The sequence below is a fragment of the Trematomus bernacchii genome, unplaced genomic scaffold, assembly GCF_902827165.1.
Source record: "Trematomus bernacchii unplaced genomic scaffold, fTreBer1.1, whole genome shotgun sequence".
NCBI lineage: Eukaryota > Metazoa > Chordata > Actinopteri > Perciformes > Nototheniidae > Trematomus > Trematomus bernacchii.
Window position 1 is genome coordinate 226,673 of NW_022987641.1, and position 20,502 is coordinate 247,174.

The following is a 20,502-nucleotide window of genomic DNA, read 5'->3' on the forward strand; positions in this document are numbered from 1 at the left end:
ACACGCAAACGCATACGAAACACAAACAAACCGAATACGATATCAAAAAAGTCTTCCGTTCACACGAGACCGCTCGGGAGCACTGGAGACGCTGTAGTACATATGCCGGGCCTATAAGTGGCGCTGTACTTCCGCACGAGACCGCTCGAAAGCGCTGGAGACGCTGTAGTACATATGCCGGGCCTGTAAGTGGCGCTGTACTTCCGCACCAGACCGCTCAAAAGCGCTGGAGACGCTGTAGTACATATGCCGGGCCTGTAAGTGGCGCTGTACTTCCGCACCAGACCGCTCAAAAGCGCTGGAGACGCTGTAGTACATATGCCGGGCCTGTAAGTGGCGCTGTACTTTCGCCACAAAATACACCAAAAGCAGCGAAGAAGACCCCCGAGCATGGTTGCCATGGTTGCCCTTCTGTTTATGCCCCGCGGTGGATTTAGCAACATGTAGTTCATGTAATTCTCCATGTCCACTTGTTGCTGATGGTTGTGGTAGAGGAGCTGTAGATTTTGCACTAACATCTGTAGCATGGTCAGTAGCAGTAGCTACTTACCATGCTACAGTAGTGAGCAGCAGAGGTGGGGAGAGGCGGGGCTATGGCTTCATCGTTATCAGGAAATGATCGTATAGATCTATCCACCTTGGGACCCGTTATCGTTTGCGCGGTCCATTTGCGCGTTTCCGTTACGGCCTCGTGTGAACGAACGGGCTATACGAAAGAGAAAAGTAGCGGATACAACCGTTTGTGTTCTCGTGTAAACAGCACATTAAGCTGTTCTGAAGAAGGTAAACACAGTGAAGGCGGTGCGTAAAAAGGCACAGCTCTCGGCGCTGGTGCTGCACTTCTCAGAGGCGGAGTTACACGTCCCGCTGCCTCCTGATGCTGCAGCCATTTCATGAAGTGAAGGAGGGTTTCCTTCTATAAAACAGCTGTGGGCAGCAGGTACTGTGAGAGTCCCGGACATTAATTCATAGATCAAGGCAGACTGGTTTCTCCTGTTTTGCCAATCCGGTGCTTAAACAAATAGCTCTACACCCCTGGCCGTCATGTCCTTAAAATGAAGTCCGAGTTTGAAATATATCTCAAATAATGTATACACTGCCATTTCCTCACATAAACATAACAGTCTGTAAACAGTTGTCTGCTGTGCGCTCCTCTTCCTACTTGGCGCACCCGTAACTTTCTCGTGCGCACGAGAGGCTGAGACCTTAGGCTGAGCCGCCGAATCCCTCGGAACATCATAAAAGCCATTTTCAACTGTTTTCTGGTGAAAGTTTAACTAGGCTACTGGATTAAATAATATGACTGGTATAGGTGCGAAAATTAAACACTTTTTGAAAAAAACATTATAATACATTTTTTTTATATATTATAATACTGCAAATATTACGATAAACTAGGGCTGCTCAATTAATCGCAATTACGATTATGGCTTGCAACGATTACGAAAACAACGTAATCGAAATAAAACGATTATTCTTTTATTATTATTATTGAAAAAGTTTTATATTGGTTTTTCAGTTGAATTATACTTAAAGTTCAGGGTAATCAACTGTTAAAAACAAACTTCACATTTTTTTTCTCCAATAAATTGATGTTTTCAAAGTAAATGCATAATCGTTTTTAATAATCGTGATATCAATTATTGACCCAAATAATCGAGATTATGATTTAACATAACACCTCCGCGGCCCGGTACCGGTCTGCGGCCCGGGGGTTGGGAACCCCTGATTTAACCAACTGAGAGAATAATAAAAAAAAAGGCACTTAAAAGCGATATCATGTGAACACTATCAGTCGAGCAGCAGGAGCTTTTTATATGATACAAAAGTCTTTCTGTTCTTTAGAAGTTTTTACAAAGTTTGACTGTGACACTAGAGGCCACGGTGATTCACTGGAAGATTCAGAAATGTCCCTCAATGTATTAAAATATAGTATATTTTCCTCTTTTATGTTTTAAATGTAGCATTTAGCACTATTGATGGTGCTGAAGCCTCTTTCTTCATCTTATAAAATATGCTTGTGGAGTTGTGGAGTTAAAAGGAAACCAGTGATTCCCATTGAATAAAATGGAATCAACTTAAACCTAATACAATATAAATGTAAACCCCTTTTTAACTCTGAGACAACATATGTCAGTAAAGAGCAAACCGACTCTACGCACAGCTTAAGTGAAAGAAATATTACAATCTCACTTTTAATAAAACAGGCACTGACTGGTTTATTTTGGCCAGTTAAATCTGCCTTGCCACTTTTTGTAATTATATTACAGTAGAAAGTAATGGTGTTAAGGTCATATTGTTTGTGGACGGAACACATTTTAACCTTTGCAGACCGTTTACATGCACCAAAACCCACAAAAAAAAAAACACACTACTGGAAAGGGAAAACCCCAAACAGCATTAAAGGGGCTCTTCATGTTGGTGAATATTGTGAGTCGACTCAAGTTAAAGAACTGTTAGCTGAATTTGAGCCTGCTTCCCATTGACTGCATGAGTCTTTATCAGTGTCAGACTATTAGATCTGGCCTCACTTAACTTAATGCACAGGAGTGTGTGTGGGGGTGGGGAGCTGTGGTATTCCTAACATCAAGGGTGGGTATAATATGTGTGTGAGTTTAACCATTGTAACCGCTGTGTATGTAAGACAGGGCTCTGGGCAGAACATATGTAATGGCAAAGCTTGATTGAAACTCAAATTGAGTTTTCACTAATTTAAGTTTTCTTTCCTAAAACTTAAATGACTCTCTACTCTCTTAAAGATCTGTATTTCAGTGTGATTCTCAAATGAAGTTTCTCTGTTATCATTTCTCTCTTTCCTGTTTCCCTTTGCAGAAAAGCACCCCCATCATCAGTGTAACCCTATGTTGCTTGTCCTTCGTTTGTACTTAGAAACAAATCACATATAATCTGTGTAGGTGGAGCAGAGAGGAGAAAATAATTCATCATCTATCTCTATTAAATCTATTTTCCTCTCTTGTTTTTTCCAGAGGTTACGGCGGTTATCGACTAAATACCGCACAGAGAAGATCTACCCCACCAACGTAGGAGAGAAGGAGGAGAATGTCAAGAAGAACAGATATAAAGATATACTGCCATGTAAGTACCAACACATACATGAAGTATGTTAATATGAATGGGAAAACGTGACTCCCACTTAGACATACACTAACATAAAGCACAAAGTATCTGTTCTTGGCTACTGTATTTCCTAGTTGCTGTAAAGGTCTGACACACACACACACACACACACACACACACACACACACACACACACACACACACAGCTGTTGCTGTACTTATGGCGCATTTCCACTACAGCGCGGTTTAAGCGTGCCGTGCCGTGCCCGGCCCGTTTTTGGTTGCGTTTCCACTTGGCTTAGTTCCGGCTAGCGGGTACTTTTTCACAGTTTTTCTGGCTCTCCAATTGAGGTTCTTTCCGGGCCAACAACCGGGCTGAGTATGCTAAACTAGTGAGAGAATCGCTGGCAGCTACAACAAAATGAACATATTTTACCATGATTTAATTGTAATACACGTTTCAAAATGATGCCGAAGTAACAACATACTGATACCGGTTAGTAAAAACCATGAATTAATGCTTTGACAAGTCTGCAGACAGACAGCAGGCGAAAAACCTTTTAAAATGCGTGTTTTCTGAATGGAGATCGGCTAAGCTAACGTAGTATATGCTCCTACCGTCCACACTCACAACAACGGCCTATACAGACATAAATAAAGCAGCGACTGTATTCGCCATGACACAGGCAGTCTGTGGTTTGTACTTGTTTAACTTTTGTCGAGTTTCTGAACAGATATGAGGAGCTGTGAGCTTGAGTGCTAACAGCTAATGGCTGATGTTGGTTTTGTGTTTCGCATTGAAGATGACGTCACGGCTCCGCCTACACTGCGTTACTATAGTTACTACCCCAGTTCCTAAACTGTAATGGAAACGCAGTATAAAGTGAGCCTGGCCTACCAAGGCCTAACTATACCGTACTAAGCCGTGCGAGGCCCTGCAGTGGAAATGCGCCATTAGTGACCTCAGGGGGAGCTTCCCTGACCCAACATCTGTCCTACTTCATCCTTTTTTTTCATACCTTTATCCTCTTTTTCTCCTTCCTTCCATCCACCCACTCATTCATTCATTAAAGGTCCCATGTCATGCTTCTCCGGTTATTACCCGTCCCCTTGTGTGTTATGTAGCTTTTTATGCATGTTAACGGTCTGCAAAGTCACAAACCCTCAAAGTACACCCTGTAGCGCAGGGGTGGGGAACCTCCGGCCCCCGGGCCGTGTACGGCCCGCGAGACCATTTGGTACGGCCCTCGAGGTAATTTATAAACACACGCAAAAAAGAAAAAAAATTAAAGAAATCTAGACCGCAAAAAAATTAAACAAGCGAGTGCCTGTTTTTCCTGGCCACGGTCTGGGTCCTTGAACACAACACAAGCCTAACGTGTCATCACGTGGTATATGTCTCGTCTGACGGGTGCAGTTCTGCAGGAGAGCACCAGAACGTCGCTCCGCCACTTCACAAATTGCAGTACCCATAAGGAGCCGTACACATGCCGCAGTTGTTGCGTGGCTGTGTCTTTAGTTGAAAGCCCAGTGGCGATCTGTTCATCTGTCATACTGATCATACAGTCAATAACTTTGTTGTTATTAGCATCTGGTTAGCTAGCTATGCTAACGAATATAAGAAGCTCTTTCTCCAACCAGTGAGGTAAAGGCACATCTTTATATGATCATTATAGTTATTATAAAAAAATAAGAGAATAAAGTAAACAGGTATAAAATACTATATGAGAGTAAAAAAAGTTGTCATTAATAAACAAGAATACAGTTTGAAAGGGGAGTGATTTGTAAAATATCCATAAAGAAAAATAAATCTGCTTACAGTTCTGTTTCATATGGGTGTTGAGAGATGTATCCATAGATCTCTTAATGTTGCTCTCAAAGTGCACCAGATTGATGCTTTTAATTCAACATTTAAAAAAAAATCTTCCCGGGGAGCATGCCCCCCGGACCCCCCTAGAGGAGGTTAGGTCCCCCCCCCCACTTAAATCATGTTCACATGGATAGGAAACTAAACACAGTTGCACACATCTTGTGTCCATATCTTTCTGTTGTGGTGGTCATGCCACAACCGTGCACGTGCATGCATGCGCGAGTCATGGTAAGATATCTGGATTAAGAGGTTGCTTTTTCTTTGCACAGCATGAAAGAAAGGCCAAACGAATGGGCTGTGATTTTAGTATTTTTAAGCAGAGGTCAATAATTTGTACGGCCCTCGGAGGATGTTGAAAAAATTGAAATGGCCCTTGAGAGGGAAAAGGTTCCCCACCCCTGCTGTAGCGAGTAAAACTCTAACACAGAAGATACCTGTCTATGCTGCCCCAGAACGCCTCGTTGGAGATTTCTCTTTTTCCATTTTTTTCTTCCTGGGTATGGTGACGTGATCATACCCAAATGGACCCATTGGTCCAAATGGACCAATCCGTGGAGCTCCTCACACACACACACACACACACACACTCTCTCAGCGGTGAAACTGTGACGCACTGGGGGGGGGGGTGCTAGTGGAGCCTCGCAGCGGCAAAACTGTTGCGCGCTTACACTGTAGGTGCGCCGCGTTTGGGGGTGCGGGTGCTAGTGCTAGTGGAGCCTCGCAGATGGGGGTGCTGCAGCCCCCTCAGCAGCACCCCCCTTCCCGTGTCCATTCGCGATGTCTCGCTGTCTCGCAGACCCCACGCAGCAAGCAGGAAATTAACCCAGCTCACACTGTCCGCTCCTCGCAGCAGCGAGCCGCGCAACGTCCCGCCAACACGGCACCCAGACCCCACGCAGCATTCTCATCTGTTTGTCATTACTGGTGTCATTTTCTGGTTGCTAACAAACGCCATTGTAACACATAATCACTGATGTTCCGCTGTAACGGTGGTGGACTCATCAGGACAGATGACAGGGGGGGGCAGGAGCTCCAACAAGCCGTGTAGGACAGAGAGTGAATACACATACTATACAGAGATGCTGTATGAGAAACCAATGTGAGTTTGGAACATTGAACAATGTAAATTAATTCTAGTAGACCTCAACAATGGAATTATGATCAGTAGAAATGGCCATGACATGGGACCTTTAAAGCTTTTAGTGAATGAGCTGCTTATATGTGCAGTCACATCTGTTACATCCGTAACAGATGTGACTGCACACACACACACACACACACACACACACACACACACACACACACACACACACACACACACACACACACACACACACACATAGAAATGAGGATGCGCTGTGTCCATTAACCTTATTTTACATTTCTCTCCTACTTGTCCTCCCTTTGTCTCTCGCTTTATCCCAATCCACTCTTTTCTCTTTGTCTTGTTTCATTTCTGCCTCTGCAAGTAGGAAATACTTCAAATGCACCAAAGTAAAGACTTCTTTCTTTCTGTCTATCCACAGTTGACCACACCAGGGTGAAGCTGACGTTAAAAACAACCAATAATGACTCGGATTACGTCAATGCTAACTTCATCAAGGTAAAAGAAAGCACCTGAAAGGCCTTTTGTTGTTTGAAACTTTGATTACAGTGTTAGGAAGATATGTGTGCTATAAAGTGCTCTATGAATCACAGGGAGATAAAGTGTGTAAAAACAGGATGGATTTGTGATCTTGCTTTCTTTCGCTCCCTTCAGGGTATGGATGGCCCGGAGGCGTATATTGCAACTCAGGGCCCCCTGCAGAACACTGTCATCGACTTCTGGAGGATGAACTGGGAGTATAATGTAGCTGTGAGTATGGCTTAGAGGATGGGGGAAGCAGACAGGAGGATTCAGAGAGCAGGAGGCTGTTGGCATAGAGCAGGGCCTCTGGGTCCAATAGAATAGCAACAGAAAGATGTAACCTCCCGCTTTGTGTGGGGACAATAATTAAAGTAGGGAAATAAATATTTAATGTCAGACAGATGGGGGGTGCGTATGGTTGAAGCAGATGGAGAGAAAGGGGGGAGCTGTGATAAGGTTCAGCTCACACTCGGGACGTTGCAGCTGTGATAATTACTCCTGTAGGATCAAAGTGATCTGAAGTCTGCTGGACTGAATTTAAAATACAGAAAGGTTGAGCCACTCTCTATTAAAGCTTTTCATATTCTGCAGGGTGTGCACCTCATTTCGGAACTACAGCATTGCATACATAGAACATAAAGGAAGGAAGCAATATTTTCGGAAATGTACGATTTATCCGCGAGTATAAATATTGATTTGTAATCCTTCCTGTTTGTGTCCCTGCAGGTTATTGTGATGGCTTGTCGAGAGTTTGAAATGGGAAGGGTAAGGCCCTGATATTTAATCCCTCTGTGTGCGTTCCAGTGCACGCTTATGTGTGTGTTGTTAATGTGTCCTCATACACTATGTCTTTGGTCCCATCAGTGTGTTTGTCAGTTAGAACATTTAAAAAACGTAAATCACTTATTTGCCCCTCGATTCTTTTGTCCTCATCTGTCCTTGGTGATGATGTTTGTATATATACAAATGATATCGCAGTGTTTGTGAAAAGATGTCGCTGGAGGCCGTTACCAAAGCCTGAACTGACTGATGGAAAAGTGTGATTGATGTCTCAGATAATGAGCATATGTAACTACAAATGTCAGTTTTGCACATATGGTTATAGTATCTTATATTCAGTTATTTTTTTCTGTAATTGTCATTGCTGATGTTCCACATGTCACATTAATTGTTTATTCTGAGCCAGAACGTGTGTGTGCACAGGAAGCTGTGGTATTTGTCTGGTATGTTGTTCTCAGCCAAAGCTAACTCCTTTGCTTCTCTCGTTAGAAAAAGTGTGAGCGGTATTTCCCGCTGCTTGGGGAGGAGCCAATGAGTTTTGGCCCCTTCAGAATCTCCTGTGTAAGTAGACAAATCTCTAATATCACAGCTGTGTGTGTGTGTGTGTACGGAGAGTGTATGGAGAAAAGGGGGCGGGTGGTCTGGGCTCCTGCATTTCTCACATTTTGTTCTAATGGCGTTTTAGTCAAGGATTGTGTTAATGTTCTCCCTGTCTCTGCTGTTTGCAGGAGTCAGAGCAGGCCAGAACAGACTACTTTATCAGGACTTTGACCGTGGAGAATGAGAATGTAAGTCTTCTGACACTGTAAACGTGCTTTTGTTGCCCCTGCCAGTCCTCACAATAAAAAGTCAATATTGGAAATGTATGCAAAATCACGTACAAATAATCAACAATGCTACAAATATGTTCATATCATCACTGTGTAACTCCACTAAAAGTAAGGAAAGGCCTAACATATCGCCCCCACATTCACTTAGGCTGCTCATCTTTGCCTGATGATTCAATTCCCTGTCCTTCCATCGACCATTTTTTCTAATTAAATGTTCTTAAAAAAAATCCCTCCGTATGTGTATGTGTGTGTGTGTGTGTGTGTGTGTGTGTGTGTGTGTGTAGGAAAACCGGAGGCTAACACAGTTCCATTATATGAACTGGCCGGATCACGACGTCCCCTCATCGTTTGACTCCATACTGGATATGATCGCACTGATGAGGGAATACCAAGAGAACGATGATGTTCCTATATGTGTGCACTGCAGGTAGGTCAGCACGGACAGACTGTGCAGACTCAAATCCATTGCTGCATGTACTGTAACTAAGGCAACGCAACAAAAAAAAGACTGATGTGATGTTTATTATTTATTAAATTATACCTCACTCTCCAATTGCCTGTTCTAGTTAAAGACTCACATTTTCTACTTGCTTATGCTTTCAAATTGAATTGTATGATTCATGAGATGGCCAGTTGTTTTCTTTGAGGAGGCAGTGAGAATTTGCAACAGGTGGCTGGCATTACTGTGTGTGTGTGTGTGTGTGTTTTGAGTTCCAAGTTTGAACACTGTAGTTAGACCAGACACACACATATGCAACTACTTCTGGCGAAAGCTAGAACTTGTGTTTAATAATTTGCTGATATATAATGTAGATTTGGTAAACTATGTATCCTTCCATAGTTTATCTTAAAGAGCCCCTGTTTCCCTTTCCTGTTAGATAGGCATTTGAGAAAAATAAAGTATTTGAACATTAAAGCATGGAGACATGTCACGGTAGAGGCACTATATATATGTCTGGACCGTTGCGTAAAAAGGAGGGTTTCTGCCCCGTTACTTCTCCGCTGTTTTCTTGTCCCAGTTTGAAAACAGCCCAACTGTATACAGTTCAATCGACCGGACTTCTTTCTGCAGATGTGAGCGTCCTTTAACAACGGTCAATAAATCCTTGCTGCACATTATCCCTTACATGTTTCCATCTTAAGCTTTGTTAGTTAGTTAGTTTCGTAACGGACGTAATGTAACAGTTGTAACGGTTGTAGCTTTTCTCAGACACGGAGGGATACTGACTTGTTGTGAAAAGTAACTACAATTCTGCCTGTGGTATATGCTCATTATATCACAGCTAAGAACCAATCAGATTGCTTGATTTGACTTTTATAATAGCTAATATAGTGATGAGATAGGATTACTGTATTGTTAAGGGTCTAGGCAAAACATTAATGACTCAAAGATGAATGGCAATTCCCACCAATAAAGAACTTCATTTGTGGACGTCATTAACATGCACACTGATTCATGAAACTATAGGTTTATGCTGCACACATGCGTGGGTATCCACACAGCACACACACACCGTCTCCATGTGTGTATAATCAGCTCTAATGAGCAGCCTGCGGACGTTTCCTGGTTCCTCTGTTACACAGCAGGACTGAAGCTGCTCCTGTAAAGATGTGTGGTGCGCTGTACTGTCTGTAACCGCAGAGGCTCTGTGACAGCATGAGATAGAGTTTATGTTTTTATGTGTCGGACACGATGCCACATACTCCGTAGCTCCTGTCTCCATCCTGTCTGCTGAGGTGTTGTGGTTGTCGGTACTCCTTTTATTGTTTTCTCACAAACTGAAATCCAGATTTGCAATGACAAGGATAAAGCTCAGGAGTGTATATGTGTCTTCATACATGTGTCTGCTTCTGTTGAATCTTATCTCTCTGACTGATTATACAGTGCAGGCTGTGGGAGGACGGGTGCTATCTGTGCTATCGACTACACATGGAACCTCCTGAAAGCTGGGGTATGTGAACACACACACGCACGCACACACACACACACACACAGGGTAACTGTTATGTGGAGATTCAAGTGGGAATTAACACCTTTGATTTGTGCTTCTACAGAAAATACCAGAAGATTTTAATGTTTTTCGGTTGATCCAAGAGATGAGGACGCAACGACACTCTGCTGTTCAGACCAAGGTTTGTTCTTCACTTTTTGTTATCACACACAGACAAGTATAACCATTTAAGGTCAATTAACTGAAATACACATGACTCAAAGTTATTGGAATAATGTTCAGTAGTTATAGAATAATAATTAGGGATTTGATGCTAATGCTAAGCTTCCTTCAAACAGGGAAGCTCGGAGCTAAGATCAACATTGTGTGATGTGTGTCTGGTTGTCAAATGAACATAATTCCACCAGCACAAATGTCTCAATGTTTAATTGAAACACCAAGTTCCTTACCCCAGAGGATGCAAATCTTGTTTAGAAAAATTATTCATTATTTTTAGGCAATATTAAACACGTAAGGACAAATAATACTGCATAACAAGCATTCTATCTGTATAATCTTTACGAGAAGTTGCTTCAAGTTATTTCTGTCAATTTTATATGGTTCCCCATTTGAGTGACAGTAGTGGCAGCGTTTCCTCCATTCCATAGCCCGGGTCATGTCTCTTCCTTCTGTGTTCCTTGCTGCACACCTGCTTCAAAATGCTTCTTAGCCCGGGGTCAACACATTCCCGCCGTTATCTGTAACCGGTTCCAGCGGTTTGACCTGGGAGGATCTTCATTTTCCAGCCATTTCTTTAGGCAGCATTCATTCAAAAATAATGAGTGTTATAGTCTGAACAAAGCGCCCAGCTTCATTTGCTGCTTATATATGATGTCTCCTCCCACACATAAAAAGAGCCCTGTTAGATATCTCATAGAATTGCCTTTGATAGAGACTGCTGGGAGCCGGTAACTGTAATGTAATTTCTGAAAATGCATTGCAATACACTTACTGCCTCACCGGGAACATAATGTGATTATATCAGCGTGCATCGGGCGAGGCCCTTCTGTTGTTTTCACACAGGTTGTATTCCACAGCCTTGTAAATTGATGTTTTTGAGTACAGACATGAGAATGTTATTGCTTTTATATTGATTTTCCGAAAAACCAATTGTTTTTCTCCCTTCTCCTTCACCTCACCTTGTCCTATCTCTATCTTTCTCCCTCTTTCTTTGTCTCCCTAGGAGCAGTACGAGTTGGTTCACAGAGCGATCGCCCAGCTCTTTGAAAAACAACTGCAGCTACTGGAGAGCCCCGCCAACACGCAGATACACGATGGCATGGTATGACACACACACACATATTGTGCATGCTGTCTGGTGTTAAAGAAAGACAGGATGTCGCTGAGTAACGCACTCGGAGTGGGAAAGAAACACAAATAATTAGTCACAGGGGAGGGAGAGGGTGAGAGGAGAAGGGAGAGGGAAGAGAGGCCTTCAGAAAACTTTGCTTTTGACACAGACAGAAAACGAGTCTGAAAACAGACCTCTCCTCTGCAGGGGAGGGACTCTATACTGTTAGACCTATTTAAGAAAAGCCAGAAAAAAACTTGCTGTGTCAGTCCACACTGCCCTCTTTCTAATTTTACTTCACTATCCTCAGTTGCCCCAAAACACACACTCAATTGCAACCAAACCTAAAAAGTGTATGTAACATACAGGAGAAGCAGTACCAGAACTGTCCTCTGTGACTCATCTTAGCTTGAAGTGCAATGCTGAAAGATTACATTTTGTATAAAATCCAATCAGGTGTTGTATGTAGCTGCCGTCCATCATGCCACATCATTGTGTAGTAGACTGGGGGAAGCTACTTTGAAACTAATGAATCTACAAGCTACTCTTCACTGTAGTTCAAATGCAGAAACTATACACTCCCCCCCCTACAATCCGCTCAGACTGAAGCTGATTTCAACTCAAGTGCACCTAATAGCATCTACTGTTGATTTACATCAGAAATAAGCATTATTCTTATACCACTTTTGGAATATTGGGACTTAAGATGGGGGATGGCAAAGCAGAATTGCAACAATGTCTAGGATTTACATTTTGAAAGAAATGCCTCTTTACTAGTGAAAAATCCCAATATCATTATTCTGGTCAGGCAATTCTCAGAGACAGAATGGAAAGTGTCTGGTCCATTTAATGTTCATTCACAAAAAGTGTCCGTATCAAAAAAAATATATATATATAAGATCACATAAATATCTTAATGGTTCTAAATATAATATTTCATAAATAACGCTTTAACTCAAATATATCTGTCAGATATATCCACGTTAGATCAAAAATAATGTTAATGGCTCTAACATCTAGAAAGGTAGCGTGATAATAGAAAGAGCTACTCTACTCGACTGCCACTAGAACATGTAGGTAGCTGGTTGAAGCAACACTTCCCCACACTGATTTGTGAAGATGAAAGACAAAGTGAGACAGAGACTGACAGAGGACACATTGGGTGTTTCTCAATGTCGAGTCACTTGCTTCAGAAGCGAGGCAAGAATACTTCCTGGCATTCGGAAAACGAAGAATGGAACAGGCGAGCAAGTGTGCGTCATATGAGAGGCCCCGCCTTACATCTTCCGCCACAGATTTGGGGAAATTGGTCCGTGCGCAAAGCATTGTGGGGATTTTAAGACCGCGGAGTCTACACATGTGCAGCCTCGAAATTTCTCGCTACGAAGTACGTCGGGCTCGGTAGATTTCCAAGTATGCTGGACATTGGAACAGTACTTCAGCGGGACTCGATGAAGTAGTATGCTTGAAATAGTGGCTCTGCAGCAGCTTTACTCGACATTGAGAAACACAGACCTCCAGTCCACTTCCTGCTTACGAAGCTCTGATGACATCACCCCTCTCCCATAATGCACTTTGTGTCTCAGAATAGACACGCATCCGTTGGGAAAGGGAGACCCTTCCAAGAGACGGTCACAGGGACACACAGCCATGTTGACATTAGAAAGACCCACACTCTCTACACTGTTTGGGAAAAGCTTCATTTGAATGGTTATGTTTTTTTAAAGATAGGAACGTCCTTGCTTTTGAGGGAACTCAGTTCAAATTGTTTTAGTTTATAACATAATCTGGAATTTCATCAACACAGTCGATCATGTAAGCCAGAAATGTAATATCTAAAATAAAACATCATATTTATTTGTTGCATAAGAACTTACATTTCTAATCCTTACTCTGGAAATGACCAAGCATTTATGATCAAAACACACAATCAAAGTTAATAAGAACAGCTCCTAAACTAAATTCAACTATTATTATATATACTAAAAAAAGATTAAAACTCTGGATACTTTATTTCTCGCAATTAAATACATAGTAACAATTTAGATGTGATGATAAAGACTTTGAGAGTCTGGAGGATGTTTATATATATTTATTTTAAACCTGTCCCTATGATCTTAATTCTTATAGTATCTCTAGAATGTGTGAAACCTGTCCACTGAACTGCAGTCAACTCTTAATTGTTTCAAAGTTTGTTTTTATTAATCATTTGTTAAGTGTACACACACACACACACACACACTGACTCATGTCCAGTCAGCCATTGTCAGTGACTCAAACACCCACATAGGTGCTCTCAATGGCAGTCAACTGTAAGCCCACACACACACACACACACACACACACACACACACACACACACACACACACACAAACGTGACTCCCACTTATACATACACTAACATAAAGCGCAAAGTATCTGTTCTTGGCTACTGTATTTCCTAGTTGCTGTAAAGGTCTGACACACACACACACACACACACACACACACACAACCACACACACATCCCACACTCTGCTGGCAGCAGGCGCTGCATTGTTTGCAGGGAGTTTTCCACAACACACTGTGTTTTCATCATGAACCCTGAAGGAAGAGCTCATGTGGCCTCATTTGCCCCTCTGTGTTGAGTTTTTGTCGCCTGAAGTTGTCCCGTCATCTTCTCTTTATCAGTGGAGAGAGAGAATCAAATTAATGAGTCACGGGGGAGGAGAGGAGAGGAGGAGGAAGCTGAAGGATGAGAGGAAGAAAGGGAAGATTAGGCGGGAGGAGGAGCGCTTCTTTCAGGAACAATTTCAATCCTTCAGTGAAGCAACTTCCTGCCTCGGCTCCAGAAACATCTAGAGAGTTAGAAGGGAGATGGCACATTTCCACCATGGCGCGGAGCGCGGTTTAAGCGTGCCGTGTCGTGCCGTGCCCGTTTTTGGTTGCGCTTCCACTAGGCCTAGTTACGGCCCGGCCCGGCCCGGGGCCACTTTTGGCGCGTTTCCACTACAGCGCGGAGCACGGTTTAAGAGGGCTGTGACGTCAGCGGCCTGTCTTTGGTTGCGTTTCCACTTGGCCTAGTACCGGCCGGCGGGTCCTAATTCACAGTTTTTCTGGCCTCATAAAATCGCGGGTCTAGGGCCAGAGACAACGAGGCTGAGTCGGGCTGAGTATGCTAAACTAGAGAGAGGATCGCTGGCAAGGGGGCTACAACTACAACAAGATGAACATATTTGACCGTGATTTAATTGTAATACACGTTTCAAAATGATGCCGAAGTAACAACATACTGATACCGGTTAGTAAAAACCATGAATTAATGCTTTGTCAAGTCTGCAGACAGACGGCAGGCGAAAAACCTTTTAAAATGCGTGTTTTCTAGATGGAGATTGGCTAAGCTAACGCAGTATATGCTCCGACCGTCCACACTCACAACAACGGCCTATACAGACATAAATAAAGCAGCGACTGTATTCACCATGACACAGGCAGTCTGTGGTTTGTACTTGTTTAACTTTTGTCTAGTTTCTGAACATATATGAGGAGCTGTGAGCTCTGAGTGCTAACAGCTAACGGCTGTGTTGTTTTTCTGGGGTTCTCACTGAAGATGACGTCACGGCTCCGCCTACACTGCGTTACTATAGATACTACCCCAGTTCCTAAACTGTAATGGAAGCGCAGCATGAAGTGAGCCGGCCCTGTTAAGGCCCAACGCGGCCAAGCAGTACCGAGCGTGGCCGAGGCCGACCGTGTGGTGGAAATGCGCCATACACTCTCTCAGCTGGAGGCAGATGTCTTTAAAGAGGCTCTATTATACTTCCTGTAGTGTGTTCTATAGCTTTCTGTGTAAATGGTCTGCAAAGACTAAAATCCCTGTGCTCCCTCCAGAGGGAGTTTCTCTCCCACACACCCCGAACATGTAAATAGTTTGATTGAGGTATTTGGCACACAATTTACGAGGCTACTTAAGGTTAATACAAATCAATTTCAACTCAATATAATTTGGTCTTCATAGATTGTTTTATTCTTATCATTACTTCAGTGGAAAAATATATACAATACATAAATTGAAATGCATTATTATAATTATTACAGAAATCATTTTTTTAACTCCTAAGACTTGGTTATTGGAGAGTTGTGACTGAAGGATACGTTTTTCAGTCCCATGATGTAATGGAGACCTCTTTCTAACCTAAATCATCAAATTCCAGTGGTATGAAACCATCGTGGAACTTAAACTCAAACATGTCTTTGTGTGTGTGTGTGTGTGTGTGTGTGTGTGTGTGTGTGTGTGTGTGTGTGTGTGTGTGTGTGTGTGTGTGTGTGTGTGTGTGTGTGTGTGTGTGTGTGTGTGTGTGTGTGTGTGTGTGTGTGTGTGTGTGTGTGTGTGTGTGTGTGTGTGTGTGTGTGTGTGTGTGTGTGTGTGTGTGTGTGTGTGTGTGTGTGTGTGTGTGTGTGTGTGTGTGTGTGTGTGTGTGTGTGTGTGTGTGTGTGTGTGTGTGTGTGTGTGTGTGTGTGTGTGTGTGTGTGTGTGTGTGTGTCCAGGAGGAAAACAGTCCAGATAAAACAAGCCAGCAGTCAGATGAGGAGAGATGGGACACCCCGCCTCCAAAACCTCCACGCATACGCAGGTAAGATGTTTGTTAGCTTTTCAAAACTTCAGAGAAAACTTAGAATAAAGGATGAATAATCCCGCACTCATCCTCCAAACGATGAATGAACACAGCAGTGAGCAGTAGGTGGGAAGTGAGCACAGTGTGTGTAGGGGGAATCCAACAAAACAACAAGTGGGTGTGTGGAGTCAAAACATATTAAACTGACCAACCAGAAGCAGCTGCGTAGTTTTCACCAGAGTTTTTTGACACGTTATTCCCCACCAGCCCACGCCCGGCCTCCACTTTTACTGAAGTTAACTTCTGTTAACTACAGTTGTGGCCCGAGGAGAAGCTTAATGTATTTATAGACGCATTTAGCACATTTGAACAATCCCCTGCAACACAATGTGGTGTTGCGTGTACCACAACCCTCGGCTTGTTAAAGCAGAGCAGCTACATCTTTCATCTCCCTCTGTGACAACAAACACACTCGTTCTTACTCGCAGGCATATGGTTGGTATCTGTCATATGCATAAACACTCTCTCTCTTTGGCACGTTTCCCACATTTATCCCCCTCCTCATTCCTTTCTTATCCTCTCTTCCTGCTTCTCTTCTTCTCCCGGCCCCCTTTTCCTCACCCTCCCCTTGATTTTAATTTTGATCTATGAGCCCAGCAGGGGTTGTCCTCCACTTCCTCTCAGTTCATCCCCAGCCCCCTCTACGTATGAAGTATGCACAGAATGCTGTTCATGCAACAGCTTTAGATAGATTCTCAAAAATGTTTCCCTTAATTACCTGTTGCTCTAAAAACGTCCAGTTTGACAGCATTTCTTTCCGCTTGTGTGTGATTCATTCGGTACCATGGTACTTTAGATGATTGCATTCTCCCAATTCTAAACCTCTATAAAGGCAGAAAATGATCCATCACATACATGACCTTTGTTATGTTGCTCTAAAGTTGTCCTGCTCAGCTGAGATGAATTTGTCTCCGGTCTGATGGGAAAGCAAACATTTTTCAGAGGTCCTAATTTTGGGATGTAGCTTCAAGCGATGTGTTTACAGAAAAGTTATTTCCTGCTCTAAGTAAAACAGACACATTTGAAGTCACAGAGATGCTGCCAAAAAAAACAGGCTTTCCTGGAATACTTTAAAATCTCAGTTCTGTGTCTTTCTCTGTCTGTGTCATCCTTCACTTTCCTAAAGGAATAATGTCAGGCCTGGTTTAAGCCTGGGAGTATTTTAGTGATGGTGGAAGAAGCTATTTTTACCAACATAGTCCACATTCTACCGGCCGCACTCCCCCGGGTCACTTTAGCAGTGCAAGTGTGTGTGGGAGACATTTTTTCTGTGTGTGTGTGTGTGTTAGAGGAAAAAACTGCCGGAAGTCAAATGAGCCTGGCATCAAGGTTATAGATACTGAGTCATAGCTTTTATATACATACACACATATTCACAACCACACCCTGAGGAGTCATATCCTTTGAAATGTCACAATAAAGTCTGTCAGAAGCACCAATAGGTGGCATTAAAGATTGTGTTAGCTCTTTAGTCTTTTTTACTTATGTTTTGATGAATTCCTTCTTCTTTTTCAAGTAATAACTTTGCTGACAAATTTGAGAAAAAAATCCAAGCTGAGCTATCATTTTATTCATCCATAAAATCATAGAAGTTTTACCATCCCTATTACCGGGAATTTGGAAATAAATACCCAGAAAACTATACTTTAAAAAGAAATATTTCACAAAAGCCTGTGGGACCATTTCAAGAAAGGGACAACATTTGTTTGGTGTCTGTATGAATCTATCCTCAGCACAACCTGAAACCAGGAAGTGTCTCTTTAAGTGAAATCGCCCTCTGGCACGTCGCCGCTGTGAACCAACTCTGTGATTAAAAATGCAGCGTCTTCCCTCTGGAGCTCATGAGGAGGGACAGAGCGCTGCTTGAGTTTATGAGAGCGTGGGCGCTGCATACATTTCAAGTTCTTGTGAATGCGTGCATCTGTGCATACATGTGCGTTTAGAGGCTGCATTTGTACGTGTGTGTGATGTTTGTGTGCCCAAGGTCTGCTCTTAAACAGAGTGGATGCTTGTAGTGTTTAATACTTCAGGGAGCAGAACAACTTGTGCATGGTGAGGTATGTATAATGCTCTTTGAAGCATATTTAAAAAGCAGTTATAGGCAAACATTTAATACATGGTTTTAAAACAACATAACAGACAGATATAAGGACATAAGAAAGTGTTTATTATTATACAGTTTTTTCAGCTATAAGAACTTCTATAAATACAAGTGTAATACAAGCAGTGTCAGAAATAAGCAGGTAAAAACCCTAACATTCAAGATGTTTTCTGACAATAAAGAGGGCAAAAATGATTCAAACCAAGAAATTCTAACCTGATAATAACAACAGTTTTTTTTACTATATTGTCATCAGCTTCCTGTTTATAGATCAGCCTTTACTTACAGTACGGACCCACAGGAAGAGTTATAGTCCTTTACAAATACACAATAATGTCTGCATACGACTGAGTCATAGTACACATCATTTATTATATGCTTACATGCTGCACAGAACATCGAGGACAAATACCTCAGTCTTTTTACATCTGCACACACAAAAGTACAGATCTGAAATAGCAATGTATATGATTTAAAAAAAAAAAAAAAAAAAAATGTGTAGTGTTTGACAGGTTAAGGCAGGGGTGGGGAACCTTTTTCCTCTCAAGGGCCATTTCCATTTTTACAACATCCTCCGAGGGCCGTACAAATTATTGACCACTGCTTAAAAATACTAAAATCACAGCCCATTCGTTTGGCCTTTCTTTCATGCTGTGCAAAGAAAAAGCAACCTCTTAATCCAGATATCTTACCATGACTCGCGCATGATTTAAGTGGGGGGGGACCTAACCTCCTCTAGGGGGGTCCGGGGGCATGCTCCCCCGAGAAGATTTTTTTTTTTAAATGTTGAAGTTAAAAGCATCAATCTGGTGCACTTTGAGAGCAAAATGAAGAGATCTATGGATACAGCTCTCAACACCCATATGAAGCAGAACTCTAAGCAGATTTCCTTTTTCTTTATGGATATTTTACAAATCACTCCCCTTTCAAACTGTATTCTTATTTATTTATAACAACTTTTTGTTACTCTCATATAGTATTTTATACCTGTTTTTCCTTTAGTCTCTTATTTTTTTATAACTATAATGATCATATAAAGATGTGCCTTTACCTCACTGGTTGTAGAAAAAGCTTCTTATATTCGTTAGCATAGCTAGCTAACCAGATGCTAATAACAAAGAAGTTATTGACTATGATCAGTATGACAGATGCCACTGGGCTTACAACTAAGACACAGCCACGCAAAAACTGCGGCATGTGTACGGCTCCTTATGGGTACTGCAATTTTTGAAGTGGCGGAGCGGCGTTCTGGTGCTCTCCGGCATAACTGCACCCCTGCTGTCAGACGAGACGTATACCACGTGATGACACGTTAGGCTTGTGTTGTGTTCAAGGACCCTGACCTTGGCCAGGAAAAACAGGCACTCGCTTTTTTAATTCTTTTGCGGTCTAGATTTCTTTAATATTTTTTTTTGCGTGTGTTTATAAATTACTTCGAGGGCCGTATCAAATGGTCTCGCGGGCCGTATACGGCCCGGGGGCCGGAGGTTCCCCACCCCTGGGTTAAGGGAATTGGTTCAAGAATGTTACAAATTATTTTTCTAACGAGGCAGATCATTCTGGTGAATAGTTCAAATCAAAGCCAATTAAGGAAAATAAAAACAAATTAATAAAAATAAAGGGGAGTGTGTGAGAGAAACTCAGGGACTTTAGCCTTTGCAGACCTGCACAGAAACCTACAGAACACATTACAGGAGAGGGAAAACCCAAACATCAGAATAGGGCCTCTTTAAAGTAAGCTGCCGTATGGCCATTTACTCACAGATGTAGAATGTTTCTCACAGAATATCAGCACAGCGTACATTGAGCTTTGATCATTTCACTCTTTGTTTATTGCAGCTCAACACTGATACTACTACTTTATTCTCTTGATGCACACCCACGTCATATTTTCATGCATCCTTTTTTCATGGACGTCCTAGTGCTGCAGTTTTCACATGGTTGATGTGCTTTCACTCTTTGCTTTATTTGTTTTTCTGTAACTTATTAGCTGCTGTAATAGCTCAGCTTCCCTTAGGAATCATTTTAATTTAATCCGATCATATCTTAGAGAACACAGGGCCGATTCATATCCCCATGAAAACAAGCAGCAGCTGTGGGAATCCTCTGTGTTATTGCCATGTTATATATTTTCATTGCTCATGCACTGAGGATACAGAGGAAGACATTCTCATGGGTGATTTATGTTTTCATTAAAGAGAGCCCCTTTAACCTGGAGGCCATATGTTTCTTCATTCTGATGGTTAAAAAATATCTTATTTGAGCTCAATCTCAGCGT

The 20,502-nt window shown here is 42.3% G+C and overlaps 1 protein-coding gene across 4 annotated transcripts in view; it reads left to right on the top strand.

Annotated features, from left to right (window-relative positions):
- Nucleotides 1-20,502, top strand: part of ptpn12 (protein tyrosine phosphatase non-receptor type 12) — a 51,478-nt gene that overhangs the window by 15,074 nt on the left and 15,902 nt on the right. For all 4 annotated transcript variants that reach the window (XM_034133523.1, XM_034133522.1, XM_034133525.1 and 1 more), the window contains exons 2-12: nt 2,988-3,096; nt 6,475-6,551; nt 6,708-6,803; nt 7,302-7,340; nt 7,845-7,916; nt 8,084-8,143; nt 8,470-8,612; nt 10,071-10,137; nt 10,241-10,318; nt 11,360-11,458; nt 15,996-16,081. In XM_034133523.1, coding sequence (XP_033989414.1) covers nt 2,988-3,096; nt 6,475-6,551; nt 6,708-6,803; nt 7,302-7,340; nt 7,845-7,916; nt 8,084-8,143; nt 8,470-8,612; nt 10,071-10,137; nt 10,241-10,318; nt 11,360-11,458; nt 15,996-16,081 — 926 coding nt within the window. The remainder of the gene's footprint in view (nt 1-2,987; nt 3,097-6,474; nt 6,552-6,707; nt 6,804-7,301; nt 7,341-7,844; nt 7,917-8,083; nt 8,144-8,469; nt 8,613-10,070; nt 10,138-10,240; nt 10,319-11,359; nt 11,459-15,995; nt 16,082-20,502) is intronic.